Source organism: Thermobia domestica, chromosome 16 (assembly GCF_964235325.1).
Source record: "Thermobia domestica chromosome 16, izTheDome1.hap1.1, whole genome shotgun sequence".
Taxonomy (NCBI): Eukaryota; Metazoa; Arthropoda; class Insecta; order Zygentoma; family Lepismatidae; genus Thermobia; species Thermobia domestica.
Genome location: NC_137469.1, coordinates 71,530,424 through 71,543,989, shown reverse-complemented (window position 1 = coordinate 71,543,989; position 13,566 = coordinate 71,530,424). Strand labels below are relative to the sequence as shown.

The window sequence follows — 13,566 nt, the reverse complement described above, 5'->3', positions numbered from 1 at the left end:
AGACGAACAGCAAAATTCTGCATGACCCGCTGAAATGTCGGAATATCGATGCTATCGATAACCTCCTAAATGGCAGTTTTCAGCCCGGCAATGGTTTTGAGGTTATTGCTGTACACCTTGCCCTTAACATAGCCCCACAAAAATGACTCACATGGGTTCAGATCCGGGGAATATGGCTACCAAGCGAGTCCTCTTCCAGAAGCCTGTGGGTATCCCAGAGGCAGAATGCGGACTTCAAAATACTCCTCCAGGACGTCAAACACTCTCATGGTCCGATGGGTCGAGCTCCGCCTTGCATGAACCACATCTTGTCGAAATCAGGGTCATTTTGGATAATGGGTATAAAATCATTTTCCAAAACCGTCACGTACCGTGCAGTAATTACCGTGCCGTCAAGGAATATCGCACCGATTATTCCATGGCTGAACATTGCACACCACACCGCCACCCGTTCAGGGTGGAGAGACTTCTCCATTGCGAAATGCGGATTCTCAATCCCCCAAATGTGCCAATTTTACTTATAAATCTTAATTTTCACTTGCAAATACACGTTGCGTGCGCATGCGCATACGAATTCCCATCATGCCCTGTGCTCAGCCACGCAGTTTGGAGATCACGCGAACCATTCAGAAATTATGACGGTTTTATTTCATATAGTTCATTAATTTTCACCCTGTATATGTCGTACTTGGTTGTTGGTAGTTGTGTATTTACAAGAATTATATTTTTATTTTAACAATATATACGGCTACTCTTCTTTTTATTGTTATGCCTATATTATCGAGCGGCAACAACATTTAATGATTTTACAAAAGTGGAAATGAACCTTAAAATTAGTTCCAATGGAAATTAATTTACAATGCGTGTTCTGTTATGAAACCTGTAGCTATGGAGTGCGTTTTTCGAAGAAGGAGATGCATCAACCGGCAACCCTGTTCAAAATAATGCAATATATTCTCGCTGTACAAGTCAGCAATGCACATGTCGAGCAAATATTTCGTGTGATGAAAGCTTTATGACAGATGACAGGGCTTGAGATGGTCGAAATTAAAAATAACTTGTGAAGAGGGACGTTAAACTAAACTTTTTAAATAAAGGTTCTTTGTAACAATGGTAACAATAGTGTTTGTAAATGTTATAATATGACGATGAAAATATGTGTTTCAATTGATGATGAGAATATAAGAGTTACAATTGAAATCAGAATACAGAAAACATGTAGATATCTTTAATTTCAAATTTGTATCCACAATTACACAAACGTTACTGTTTCCGGGCTAGCTTTGAGCTCAATCTGCCAATCCTACTCGTCAACATCACTCACCCCATCACATTGCTAAATTAGAGTTAATGCAGTTTAAATCTGGTAATTGTTAATCTATTCAGAAGCATGGACACTAACAACCAAGACAGAAGAACAATTAAGAAGATAGGAAAGAAAAATATTAAGGAAGATGAATGGGCCAATATGCGAAAATAGAATATGAAGGAAAGGAACAAATACAGTTAGAACTACTATATAATAATAGCTATATAGTAACGGAAATACAGAAAGATAGATTAAGATGGTTGGGATATCTAGAACGCATTGAAGATCATAGAGGAGTAAGGGAACTCTCGAGGAAAAAAAAAACATCAAGAAACAGAGACTTAGAAGATTGGACGATGTACTGAATGACCTAAAAAAAAATGGAATAATGGCATGGAGAAGTAAAGCAAAGAACAGGGAAGAATAGAAATTTATCCTGAAGGAGGTCAAAGTTCTACAAGGACTGTAGTACCAATGGGTAACATGAGTAAGGTAGCCTAATTGTTAACCCATAAATATCAAATTTTGTTAATCTGTATATAATAGTTTAGAGCTTCGAAACGTGGGATTGAAGGAAGATGCAGAAGGTAAAATGGACAGAGAGAGTAACAAACGAAGATGTTTTAAAACGGATAGGAAAGAAGATAATGCTTCGTTCTTCGTAGAAAGGCCAATTGGATTGGACATATTTTGTGAAGAAATTGTTTTCTTCAAATTGCCATAAAAGGGAAGATGGAAGATAAAGGAAAAATACGAAAAAGAAGAAAACTGATCGATGATTTGAAAAATAGAAAAAATATTGGGAGTTAAAAGAGGAAGCTAAAAGTTGAGAAACGTGGAAGGAACATTTCTAGGCCCAAACCTTAATATATATATATATATATATATATATATATATAAAGAGAGAGAGAGAGAGAGAAAGGAATTAAAGGAATTATATCATGAGCATTCACTAACGTTGTATTCTTCAGTAAGTTTTTAACATTATAGTGGAAAAACGAATATCCCCATTGTTGATCCTTGAGGAACACCATCTTATTAAGTTTCGACAAACTAAACTTAACGAGAAAACTTCAGTGGCGAAGGAACCGGAGAGGACAATGAGGAAAGATGAACTTCCCTGGAGGGCAACAATATTCCCATGTAAGGAAGAAAGCAAAACTACTGTTAATGCCAAAGCAAAATTTGTTATAAATCAATCTATCGTAAATTCGATTCCCTTATTGTTAAAGTTCTATTTTCGGGTGTTAAATGGCTTATTATCTTTTTAGTGTGATGTAACAATGGCAGATAACTATATTTTAAGGAGTAATTTGAAATTATGTGCATAAGTGCTCTCGATTCTTGTTTTATGTTCGTTTGTTGACGTGAAGTGTAACATCCCTTTTGAGAACAGAGACGTGGGCCTTCAGCTTACGTTAGCCTGGGATGCGAACTACCTGAACTGCCAGCGAAGTTGAGTACGCTTCCCATATGCCACGAGGGAGCCCTGATCCGAATCATCAATTTGCTTGGCGAATGTAACAATTAGGCCGAATCTCTAGTAATGCAACTGTAGCTTGAGTTCCTTCGTGGCTAAGCGGTTAGCATATGCGCCTTTGTCGTGGGGGACCCGGGTTTGATTCCCAGCGGAAACTCAGGTGGTTCTGATTCCACGTTAATCAATAGGTCCGTCTCATATAGCCTCGCTGCTGAATGTAACGTTAAACTCAAAATCAACTCAACTGTAGTTTTTACCTTCTTCCTCTTTATTTATAGTCTTCTTCCTTTCACCGGCGCAAATCCCGGGGGGTTGAGGGGGATATGTCCCTGCCAATAATACGATTTGAAATGTGTTTTTTTGGGGAGGAATATAATGATTTGTGTCCGACTGCCACAAAGGAAAGTGAGATGAAATTGATGTTCCTTGCTGTATAATATACAACAGGTTCACCTCAGAAATCAGATTCACCTACCACAATATGAGTCTCATCTCTCCCTCCTCCCCTCAAGAGTTAGTGTTGTCACGAGACGAGACAAAACTGTTTGAGGCGAGACACGAGACAAGTAATGTGTCTCATCTCGTTTTCGAGACGAGACGAGATGTCTCGTGTCGTCTATTGTCTCGAAAACGCAAACACAGTTTTGAATTTGTTTAAAAAATTATTAACTCGGCATAAATTATTTGCATTCGAAATGTATACCAGTGTCTATTATTTCAAATGAAGGAAGACCTGAAGTTATTTTTTTAAAATGATTCTTACAAACAGCTTTCATTTCCATTTTTTAATCGATTCAAGCTTAATTATTTTCTGATAGTGCTCCAGATTCAAGTGCAATGTTCAAGGATTCGTTCAGATCAGTGTTTCAGAAGATTCATTCCTGGGACTGGTGGGGATATCTATGTATAAAATTCCTGTTATAGAAGTACAAGTTCTGTTAATGGCAATTTTATCAGTAACTAACCATTATTTCATGGTCTTTCTCGTTTCCAACAAAGACAGAAACGTCTCAGCCATTTTCAGTACTGTGTTTTGAAAGGGTGTTTGTTTGACAATAAAATTTATTTATTTTTTTATTGTTCTATAATGTTATTCGAACCCAAGCCATTTTTGAAATCGCAAAGTCGCATAGGCCTCCTTATTTGTTGAAGTGGTGCCAGAGGTTCTGAAAAAAAGGATTTCAGAGTAAGGGGTGAAGGCTTGCCTTTCGACTGTATCGACGTGATTGGCAAATATTCCTGTCGTAGTAATTCATTACTGGTTCAGTCGAAACTAAGCAGTAGTTGTTGGAAACTTGTAGTCGTGTTGTGGGTTGTGCTCTGTTAACCAAACCAAACTTGGTTAAAAGTTGAAATTTTAACCACTTGGCACAATAGCTCTTTTTGTGGGCCTCAGCCGCTCTAGTGTTGCCACGAAAGAGAAATTGCATGTGTCTCGACTCGTAAACGAGGTGAGCACGTATTTTCGAGACGAGACACACTTTACACGAGAAGAGACGTATCAACATGAAGTCTCGTCTCGTCTCGTGGCAACACTGCCAAGAATAAGCCTCAGATCTGCTCGCCTCTCAATGTTGAAGACCACTCTGCTCCCCCTACTCTCCACGGCATTGTTTTTCAAGTTCATAAATATTTTGAACATCGCTAAAAATAAATGTCTTACCCCCTCCCCCAATGTTGAAGACAAATTTGTACCGATGGTCCCTTTATTATTCAGTGTAAAGCCAATGGTCTTTCTCTGCCTTGTCATCAATCAGCATTGGAACTGGTATGCCAAAACTGGTGATGTGGTTCTGTAGTCCAAATTTGGATAGTGTGGTGGGAAATAACCTATACTATTAGGGTTGATCTTTCATGATGACATGTGTACTCACAAACACCACTGGTTTCAAGCCTTTATCGTGGCTCGGAATCCATGTTAATAGTAGGTCCTTGCCTTTATAATCTTGGTATGGCATAAGGACGTAAAACATAAAGATGGCTAAGATGGCTACAGAAGGTAACGTTTTAAAAATAAGAGTTGAGAGTAGGTATGACCACAAAATTTCGGTTCCGCGAGAAACCGGTTCTTGGAGATCCGGTTTTCAGAACCGGTTCCAGACTTAGATCCGAAAAACCCGGTTCCGGAACCGGAACTTAGGAACCCGGTTCCGGCCATCCCTAGTTGAAAGTATCGTATCGTATGTATATTTCGCATTCAGATTTGTTGTCCCTTTCACTGATTATATGTCGCCACTCTGAATTTATCATATAACACTTCATTGAATAACTTCATAATTATTTTTGAATGATGTAGCAATTAACCATTATATTTTCTTCTTTTCTGTTTTTTTAGGTACCACCAAATCTCGTTACAATATTCGATACCGTTCGTATCTACAAAGATCCGTACGGTGTGGTACTGGTTATTGGAGCATGGAACTATCCATTGCAGTTAACTCTTTTACCTGTTTGTGGAGCTATTGCAGCTGGTAACTGTGTTATCATTAAACCATCTGAGGTGTCTCCAGCAACTTCACAACTTATCGCAGACCTTGTTCCAAAATACTTGGACCAGGTAGGTTTCTTTCTTACTTGCACTCTTCTTTCTTTTGCCGTTGCTGGAAACAAAAAAGTGATAATCTTTTTTATTTTATTTCATTTTTATTACTATTTTTAGTAGTGCCAAAACCTTTTTATTACTATTTTTAGTAGTATCAAATACAGACAGCCCACTACTTACGTAAATAGATCATTCCGGGGCTCTTTGCACACATAGAATTTTCGCCATAACCTAAAAGATTTGTCACAAACACTTACAAGAAAAAAGAGAAAAACTATAGTTTAATAACATCGCAATGCAAAATCTGTTACATAATATCCTTCACAAATAGGATACAGAATCTTTACTTTTACAACGCCGATGGTTAAAAATGTTATGATAAACGAATAATTAACTAATATTAATAATCTAATTACCTGGATCATCAACGTCCAAGTCTTCAAATGCAGGATCGGCGATGTTGCATTGTAGCAAATGCAACATTTTCTTATATCGGAAATTCCTTTCGTAAGTATGAATTACTTATGTAGAATTTACGAAACTCAGACACCATCTGTACTCCAGCATAAATGAATAGAAATCAATAAATTGACAGTAAAAACGAAAATTTTAAAACCAAATAAATGACTTGTAATTTCTTGGGCGTATACACATATGACGCACTACTTAACGAAACCAAAATTGTAATTGGGCATCCCAACTGTAAAGAATAGATACGTCTTAGTAAACTACGTAATTTCTGTGTTGTCGCGCCGCTTGAAAAGTGTCCGATACCCAACTAAGAATATAATGACGCGCAATGCAAATCTTAGTTCCTATCAACCAACTGACATTGACTGTGTTGTTTATTCTGCAGAAGCGAAAGGTGAGGTTATTGTGAAATCTTGAACATTCTCAACACCCAAGAAATATAACCCTGGAACATCATGTACGAGCTCACCAGCTTGAATATTTCCGCAGAGTTACGGTGGGTAAGTGAATACTACCAATTCCAATCGACCTTTGCGTCTCTGTTCATATATACGGAAGCAGAATTCTATAATGATCAATGGAATTCAGTCGATTCGAATGATCATTGATATTCACACTTTTTCAAATTGTGAATTTGTATAGGTATGACATGTGCTAGGAAAGTGAAAGTTATCAAAGAGTATTATGTCGACCAACAATACAGTTGTGATAAAACTGACGCATGAAGTTTCATCTACTGATACTTGACAGAACATCGACCCTTTAGTTGTTTATGGTACAGTAGCAGTAGAAACTTATTGTAACTTGTGGAAAATGAAATTGTGAACTTTGTGGTTTCTCCGCCTAATCCTATGCTACTTCCAAGACGGAAATGCCAGGTGTCGTGTTGACGGAAATGTGTATTATAATAGATAACAGATAATGTAGATAATGTAGACTATAATAGATAATGTAGACAATAATGTTAGCATATAACTAACATATTACGCAAGAATTGACGAAGCATAGAATCTGCAATATTTCGCCAACTTTTGGAGTGACTGCAGTGGTAGAAATACGTTTGAGAACTCACTAGGTTTATGTTAAATATGGCAGGGACTTTGAAGAATATGGGGAGATGTCCTATTACTTCTTGGTTAAGTAATGTGGTGCTTTCTGTGTTTTCTAAAATTTAATTTTATGTTGAGTTTTATAGTTAGTTTGGGAAAAATACCTATTTTATGAGAAGCGTATCTTAGTTCATTACATAGTTGTGTCCAATATCAACTTGGTACACTAAGGCACATTGTATAACATAGAATGACTATGTTTCTATCTTAGGAATGCTATCATGTTGTGCAAGGTGGTGTTGCTGAAACGACAGAACTCTTAAAGGAAAGGTTTGACTATATCTTTTATACTGGATCAACCACCGTTGGGAAAATTGTGCGTGCTGCTGCTAACGAATATTTGACGCCTGTCACTTTGGAACTCGGAGGAAAGAGGTATAGAATCTAATATAGTTCACCTTAACACTTTCTTATTCCTATTTTTATGTAACCTGCAATTTTCCGTATCTCACTTATTAGTATTGGCCACGTATGTTCCTTGGGATTTTGACTGTGGTACATTATTTCCAGTGTAGTATCCGCTTCTGTATCTTAGCTACAGTACATCTATCATAATACAGGCAGAATACCCAACAGACCCTTGCCCCAGGTGGTGCTGCAGTATCTTTTTAGATCCATTTAAAAGAACTGAAACTCTCCATAAGTAATAAGATAATATTCCCAGAACTGAGTATTATATTATACGTAGATACACACAGAATATAAATTATTTTCAATTATAATGTTAAGATATAGTGCAATTAAGATTAATCTGGTTTATAGAGGAAAAAACTTTAGAATTCTAAAAAAATGTATGTAGGTATTTAATCAAAATTTTGTTCTCGAAATCAATATACAAGTTTGATCGATGTAAAAGATTGATCTTGTTTACATTTATAACCAATCAAATTGGACCGGGACAGCATATCGTTAGTCAATCAAGTGTCAAAAAATAATGCCACTTTGTGAAGTATATCTAAGGCTGGTCTATATATACGAACATACCGGAAATAATTTATTTCAGATTCGACCTGGATATGACTTATCTCATCTTAGTCTTCTCAATCAAGAAACATCATATCCACCTACACTGGCTTACATGGTAAGCAAACAACTGAGAGTTTGTTCGAAAGACTCAAGAAACTATCTGCTCCTCACACAGATACAGAAAATGTTCAATTGCCAAGTTATACAAAGGATCTACTGATATTAATAGAAATAAGCTAAAATGAATACCAGAGATGTAGTTGAACATACGTAGACCAATCACATGATAAGACTAATTTGTTTTCAATAAGATTATTATAATCCTACTGTAGTTATTTCCTTTGACAGACGTATATGCTTAATCGGTTGGCTACCATAACCGAAGTTGTTGATAAGTTTTTGACACTCATTGCCAGGAGCAGTAGCCAACTTTTCAACCATTAGTATGTAATAGTACACAATACTGACATACTTCCATTAGTCACTAAACCATCTCCGAAACATTTGATCTATAATATGTTTAGGTGTCGAACTCCTCACGCTACACATGCCACCAAACTTGATCTACTATGTCGTTCCGACTACTATCGCCGGTTACAAAATATCAACATGAAGAAATTGCTATGCTATTTTTCTAAGCATGAAGTGCATACATTTTAAAGTATTAACCTAGACCAGCGTTTCCCAACCTTTTTCAAGTTGCGGCACACTACGGTTGTTACTTGGATTCTCGCGGCACACTTATAGATATTATTTGTAAATATAAAACACAATGGTATTTTTTCTGTGATTATTGATCTTCTCACAGAGAAGAAAGCTCTATCACTGGTTTTTCTCCGTGGTAAATCATTATGCTTATTTTTCATTCTAATTAAAAAAAAAAAAAAACAATTGCAATGAAATATTGGACTCAGGTTTTTAAAAGTACGCTTCCTTTTCAAAAAACTGTATCCAATCTTAGATCACTAAATAACGAACGAACAAACAAATATCTTTTACTTTTAAAACACAAATGTAGGTAATTTGTCCAAAGGATTGAATGATAGTCTAAATTTTCAAGTTACGAAATAGTCTGCAACAATAAAGAAGCAATAATGGTCATAACAATGACAACAAATACTTTTTTCAACATTAGAAATGTACAGAACAGTAACACGATATGAAACTTAAAATTATAGATTCATAGTAGAGGTTCATAGTAATGTGAAATACAAATATATATATTTTTCCCTACATTTTACAATTTGATTCCTCTAAAATTAAAAATTTTGTTTCGATTCCTCGCGGCACACCAGCGGCCCATTCACGGCACATCAGTGTGCCGCGGCACACCGGTTGGGAAACGCTGACTTAGACGAAGCCACTAATAAGCAAACGTGCAATTAAGTAGCCTTTCCTTTTGTATAATTTAGTTTGAATACTCTCAAACACAAAGAAATAACAGATGAACGTTTTGAAAGAAAAATCCGACGAAAATATCCTATTTCTGATTTTATTCACTTATAACTTGAGTTCTTTTTCAATATATCTATTAAAAACAAATAGTTGTGTCAACAATAGTGTATACCTATGTTAACATTTTGTGTATGATGCAAAAACCCCACATTCAACCAGCACTTGTCCCCTATTCTACCCGGACAATTTGCACGAAAATATGAAATATAATACAAATATTCTATATGTTCTCTCAAGTACTGTTGGAGTTATCAACATAAAACTTACAGGATACCTTTGCAACATTAAAGAGTATGCACAAAATGTTGATCGTGTCACAGAAACGTAACTGCCAAGCAATAAACAAATTAATTATGAATGCAAGAATGTCTTAGAAAATCTTTAAATATCCTTCTATAATTTCTTTTTCGTATGTTGTGTCCAAACATAACATACATTAAGAGAAGATTCACTTATCTGCAATTCAAACGAGATATTGATACTACCTGTGCAGCATTTAGGAGAAAAAATATTTAGGGAGTAGTACAAGTATCTAATATAAGAAGTAGAATCAACATAAGGTATTGTGATTTTTTACTGCATACATTTCAGTTTCGATAGAAGAGTAGGTTTGGTGGGTTGAAACTTCCCCTCCCCACTTAATCGTTAGCCACTCAAAATGCAAGATTAATAGTTGAAACAGTTAACTATCAACAAAATTTTTGTATAATCTCTAACTGTTATTTTGACCTTTTCTGTTACGATTGAATGGCAATATGACTAACCTTGAATAAACTAGTATTCAACTAAATGAAGGAACTGATATGGTTTAAAACTCACATTTATTAACATACAGCCTATGGTCTACATGTAATTATGCCTGTAAAAAATGTTGAGACTGATATTACAGCTCTATGGCATTCTCATCTAGTAACATGCACTATATGTTTGTGGTCTTCTGTCCGTTCGCTGTTTCCTTATGTCTAATAGGCACTTGCTTTTCCAACGGTATCGCGTAGATTGGCAATATTCTGCAAAGAATATTGCATAGTTGTTTGTTAATTTCATGTTGCTACATTATATACTTACATATATTTATATAAATAAACTAGAGAAATATAAAAATAAGTAACATAAAGACATAGACGTGAGGTAAAATATATATGATAGTAATAATAATGAATTTGTAATATAACTAGTGAAGTAAAGTGAGAATTATATAAAGCTACATGAAGGTAATAATACTAATATATATACATCATCATCATAGGTATTCTGCCTTTAGTGGCAGGTCACTTGCCGCAGCCGTGAAGCTTCCATGCTCCACGGTCCTCCGCTAACCTTTTCGTCTTCGCGTATGATCTTTCTGTTTTAATATCGTCCATTAATTGTAGTCTCCTTCGCCCCCTCCCTCTCTTTCCCGCCACCATACCCTCTAGGACGTCCCTCATGATGCAATCTCTTCTTAGGCAATGTCCCAATCAGTTTCTCTTCCTCTTCCTAATAATATCTAAAAGTGTTCTTTTCTCACCCACCATTTCTAACACACTCTCATTCGTTTTCCGCTCGACCCAACTAACTCTTTCCATTCTTCTCCACACCCACATTTCGAAGGCTTCCAGTCGATTTTCGTCACCCTTACGCAATGTCCACGTTTCCGCCCCATACAGCACAACACTCCACACGAAGCATTTTATGAGTCTTTTTCTCAGCTCTTTGTTCAAGGTCCCACAAAACAGACTTTTCTTTCTTTTAAAGGCTTCTTTCGCCATTCCTATCCTTGCTTTTATTTCACGTTCGCATTTCATGTCATTACTAAGAACACTACCCAGGTATCGAAAACTATTCACTTGTTCTATTTTCTCCCCTCCTACTTTTATATTTGACACAGACCCCTTTGTTCCAATCACCATGGCTTTTGTCTTTCTAACATTTATTTTCATCCCATATTCTTCAAAGCCCCTTCTCATTTTTTCTAACATTTTATTGATTTTCTTTTCAGATTCTGCAACAAGGGCCATATCGTCTGCAAATCTTATGCATCTAATCATTCTACCTCCTACCGAAATGCCATCATCATCATGTAGGCTCTTTTTCACTATCTCTTCTAGATAGACATTAAATAGTGTTGGCGAGAGGCAGCATCCTTGTCGAACTCCCCTTCCAATTGCACTCTCTTCCGTCAGTTCTTCCCCTATTCTAACACTTACTTGTTGGTTCATGTATAAGTTTCTTATGAGTCTTCTATCTTTCCATTCCAACCCTATCTTTGTTAGAACTCCCAACAACAATTCCCAATTCACGCGGTCGAAAGCCTTTTCTAGATCAATAAATACAACATACACCTCTTTCCCTTTTTCTATAAATCTTTCACCGATCACCCTTAATAATCCAATAGCATCTCTTGTGCCCTTGCCTCTTCTGAACCCGAACTGCTCTTCCTCCACATCTTTATTTGTTCTTCCATATAACCTTCTGTTCAGTATTCGGAGCAGAATTTTAGCTGCATGAGATAATATATATATACAAGAGATAATAAAAACAAATATACCTACATGTCAATAGTTGCTTATTCATACTAATCTAATATCGGATTTCTGAAGGAACAAATACAGCAGCCATTAATAAAAAGAAATACAAAATAAACATGCAAATACGAGATACATGTGTGTGTGTGTGTGTGTGTGTGTGTGTGTGTGTGTGTGTGTGTGTGTGTGTGTGTGTGTGTGTGTGTGTGTGTGTGTGTGTGTGTGTGTGTGTGTGTGTGTAAGGATTGCCTAATGTAAGAACTATGTATATTCTGTTACTTACCTTCATATATTGTATTTCCTTTGTTATGTATTAATTGTATAATTTCTGTTATGTGTTCCTTTTAACCTGTAATATAGTTTTACCTTAAAAAGTCGTGTCGTTAACATTTTAAAGTTTTGTTGTTCCCGTAAGATATTTGTTTTTAATATAAACTATCATCGAATATGCACATCTATTTTAATCGAACCAACGAATTCACGTGAGGCATTTACCTCCCAATTACAAATCTGGATTGCGTTAACACATCTTTTCCGCGGCTGTAGCTGCAGTGGCGACTTTACAACTGAGCTACTTAGTTAAGTTTTCCCCATAAATTCATACGATGAAAGGGCAAAACTGAAGGATACAAAATTTCAACATTGCTCGATAACCGAAAGGTGAAATTAGTACAAGCTAAAAGTGAAGATACTTCAAACCGTTAACAATTATATAGCTCAAATGAAGAATATGGAAGTAATTTCGTAATCATGATTATAATGATTTTTATCGTTAATCTATTTTCACATAGTCTTTTAATGAGAAAGGCTTTTCTATTTAATTTCAATGAAGTTCATTGGTATTAATCAGATTTCAGAGCAAATGTATAGCAAGGAGAGGAAGTTGAATCAGTAGAGATCTCCTTATACCTACGATTTTGGTTGGTAAAACTCGATTTCTCTAAATTGTGTAATTTAAAATAACGTAATTTGATTTTTAAGCTGTATTTGTTTCTTTTTCCAGCCCTGTATTTATCGACAACACTGCAGATATGGAGAAATCGGCTCGTCGTCTATTATGGGGGAAATGTCTAAATGCTGGCCAAACTTGCATTGCACCGGATTATGTATTATGCACCAAAGATGTACAACAATCGTTGATTCAACAATTGAAAGTTCTATTAAACGAGTGGTATGGCAGCAACCCAAAAGAATCACCTGATCTCTGTCGGATAGTATCCGACAAACATTATCAGTAAGTAAATACAAACTCAGTAGAGCAGTATGTGAATTTCTGGGTATACAGATGTTAAGAATGGAAGCAAGGTCAATTATATGGAACTTTTAGTAGAACATTAAATAAGAGAGAAATGTAACAGAAAAGGGTACAGAATCCATAGTCTTGGTGTCAAAGTTTCGTTATGAACATTTTGAAATATTATTGAGATCATAAATCTTAAGAACCAAGATTCATTCGCCACCTTTCATCCCCATTCATCATTTTCTTTAATTTTTATATTAAAATTACTATATTACAAAACAATTATTCATAACAAAACTCAGTGATAGAGGTGACTGGGGTCCAAGTCAGCACGTGAAGACAAAATTTTAATTGATATTAAGAAAAGATCATGGATCTTCAATAATGTTATAACAGCTTTGTGGGGGGGAGAAGAAGATGGCGTAATGTGTGTTTTATGTAAATGTTTTTTTCTATTTATTTACAAGAATTTTATAGATCTTTAATT

The 13,566-nt window shown here is 35.8% G+C and overlaps 1 protein-coding gene across 4 annotated transcripts in view; it reads left to right on the top strand.

The window, feature by feature from the left end:
• Positions 1 to 13,566, top strand: part of LOC145673150 (aldehyde dehydrogenase, dimeric NADP-preferring-like) — a 283,014-nt gene that overhangs the window by 246,393 nt on the left and 23,055 nt on the right. For all 4 annotated transcript variants that reach the window (XM_081742574.1, XM_081742573.1, XM_081742577.1 and 1 more), the window contains exons 5-7: positions 5,125 to 5,346; positions 7,123 to 7,286; positions 12,843 to 13,073. In XM_081742574.1, coding sequence (XP_081598700.1) covers positions 5,125 to 5,346; positions 7,123 to 7,286; positions 12,843 to 13,073 — 617 coding nt within the window. The remainder of the gene's footprint in view (positions 1 to 5,124; positions 5,347 to 7,122; positions 7,287 to 12,842; positions 13,074 to 13,566) is intronic.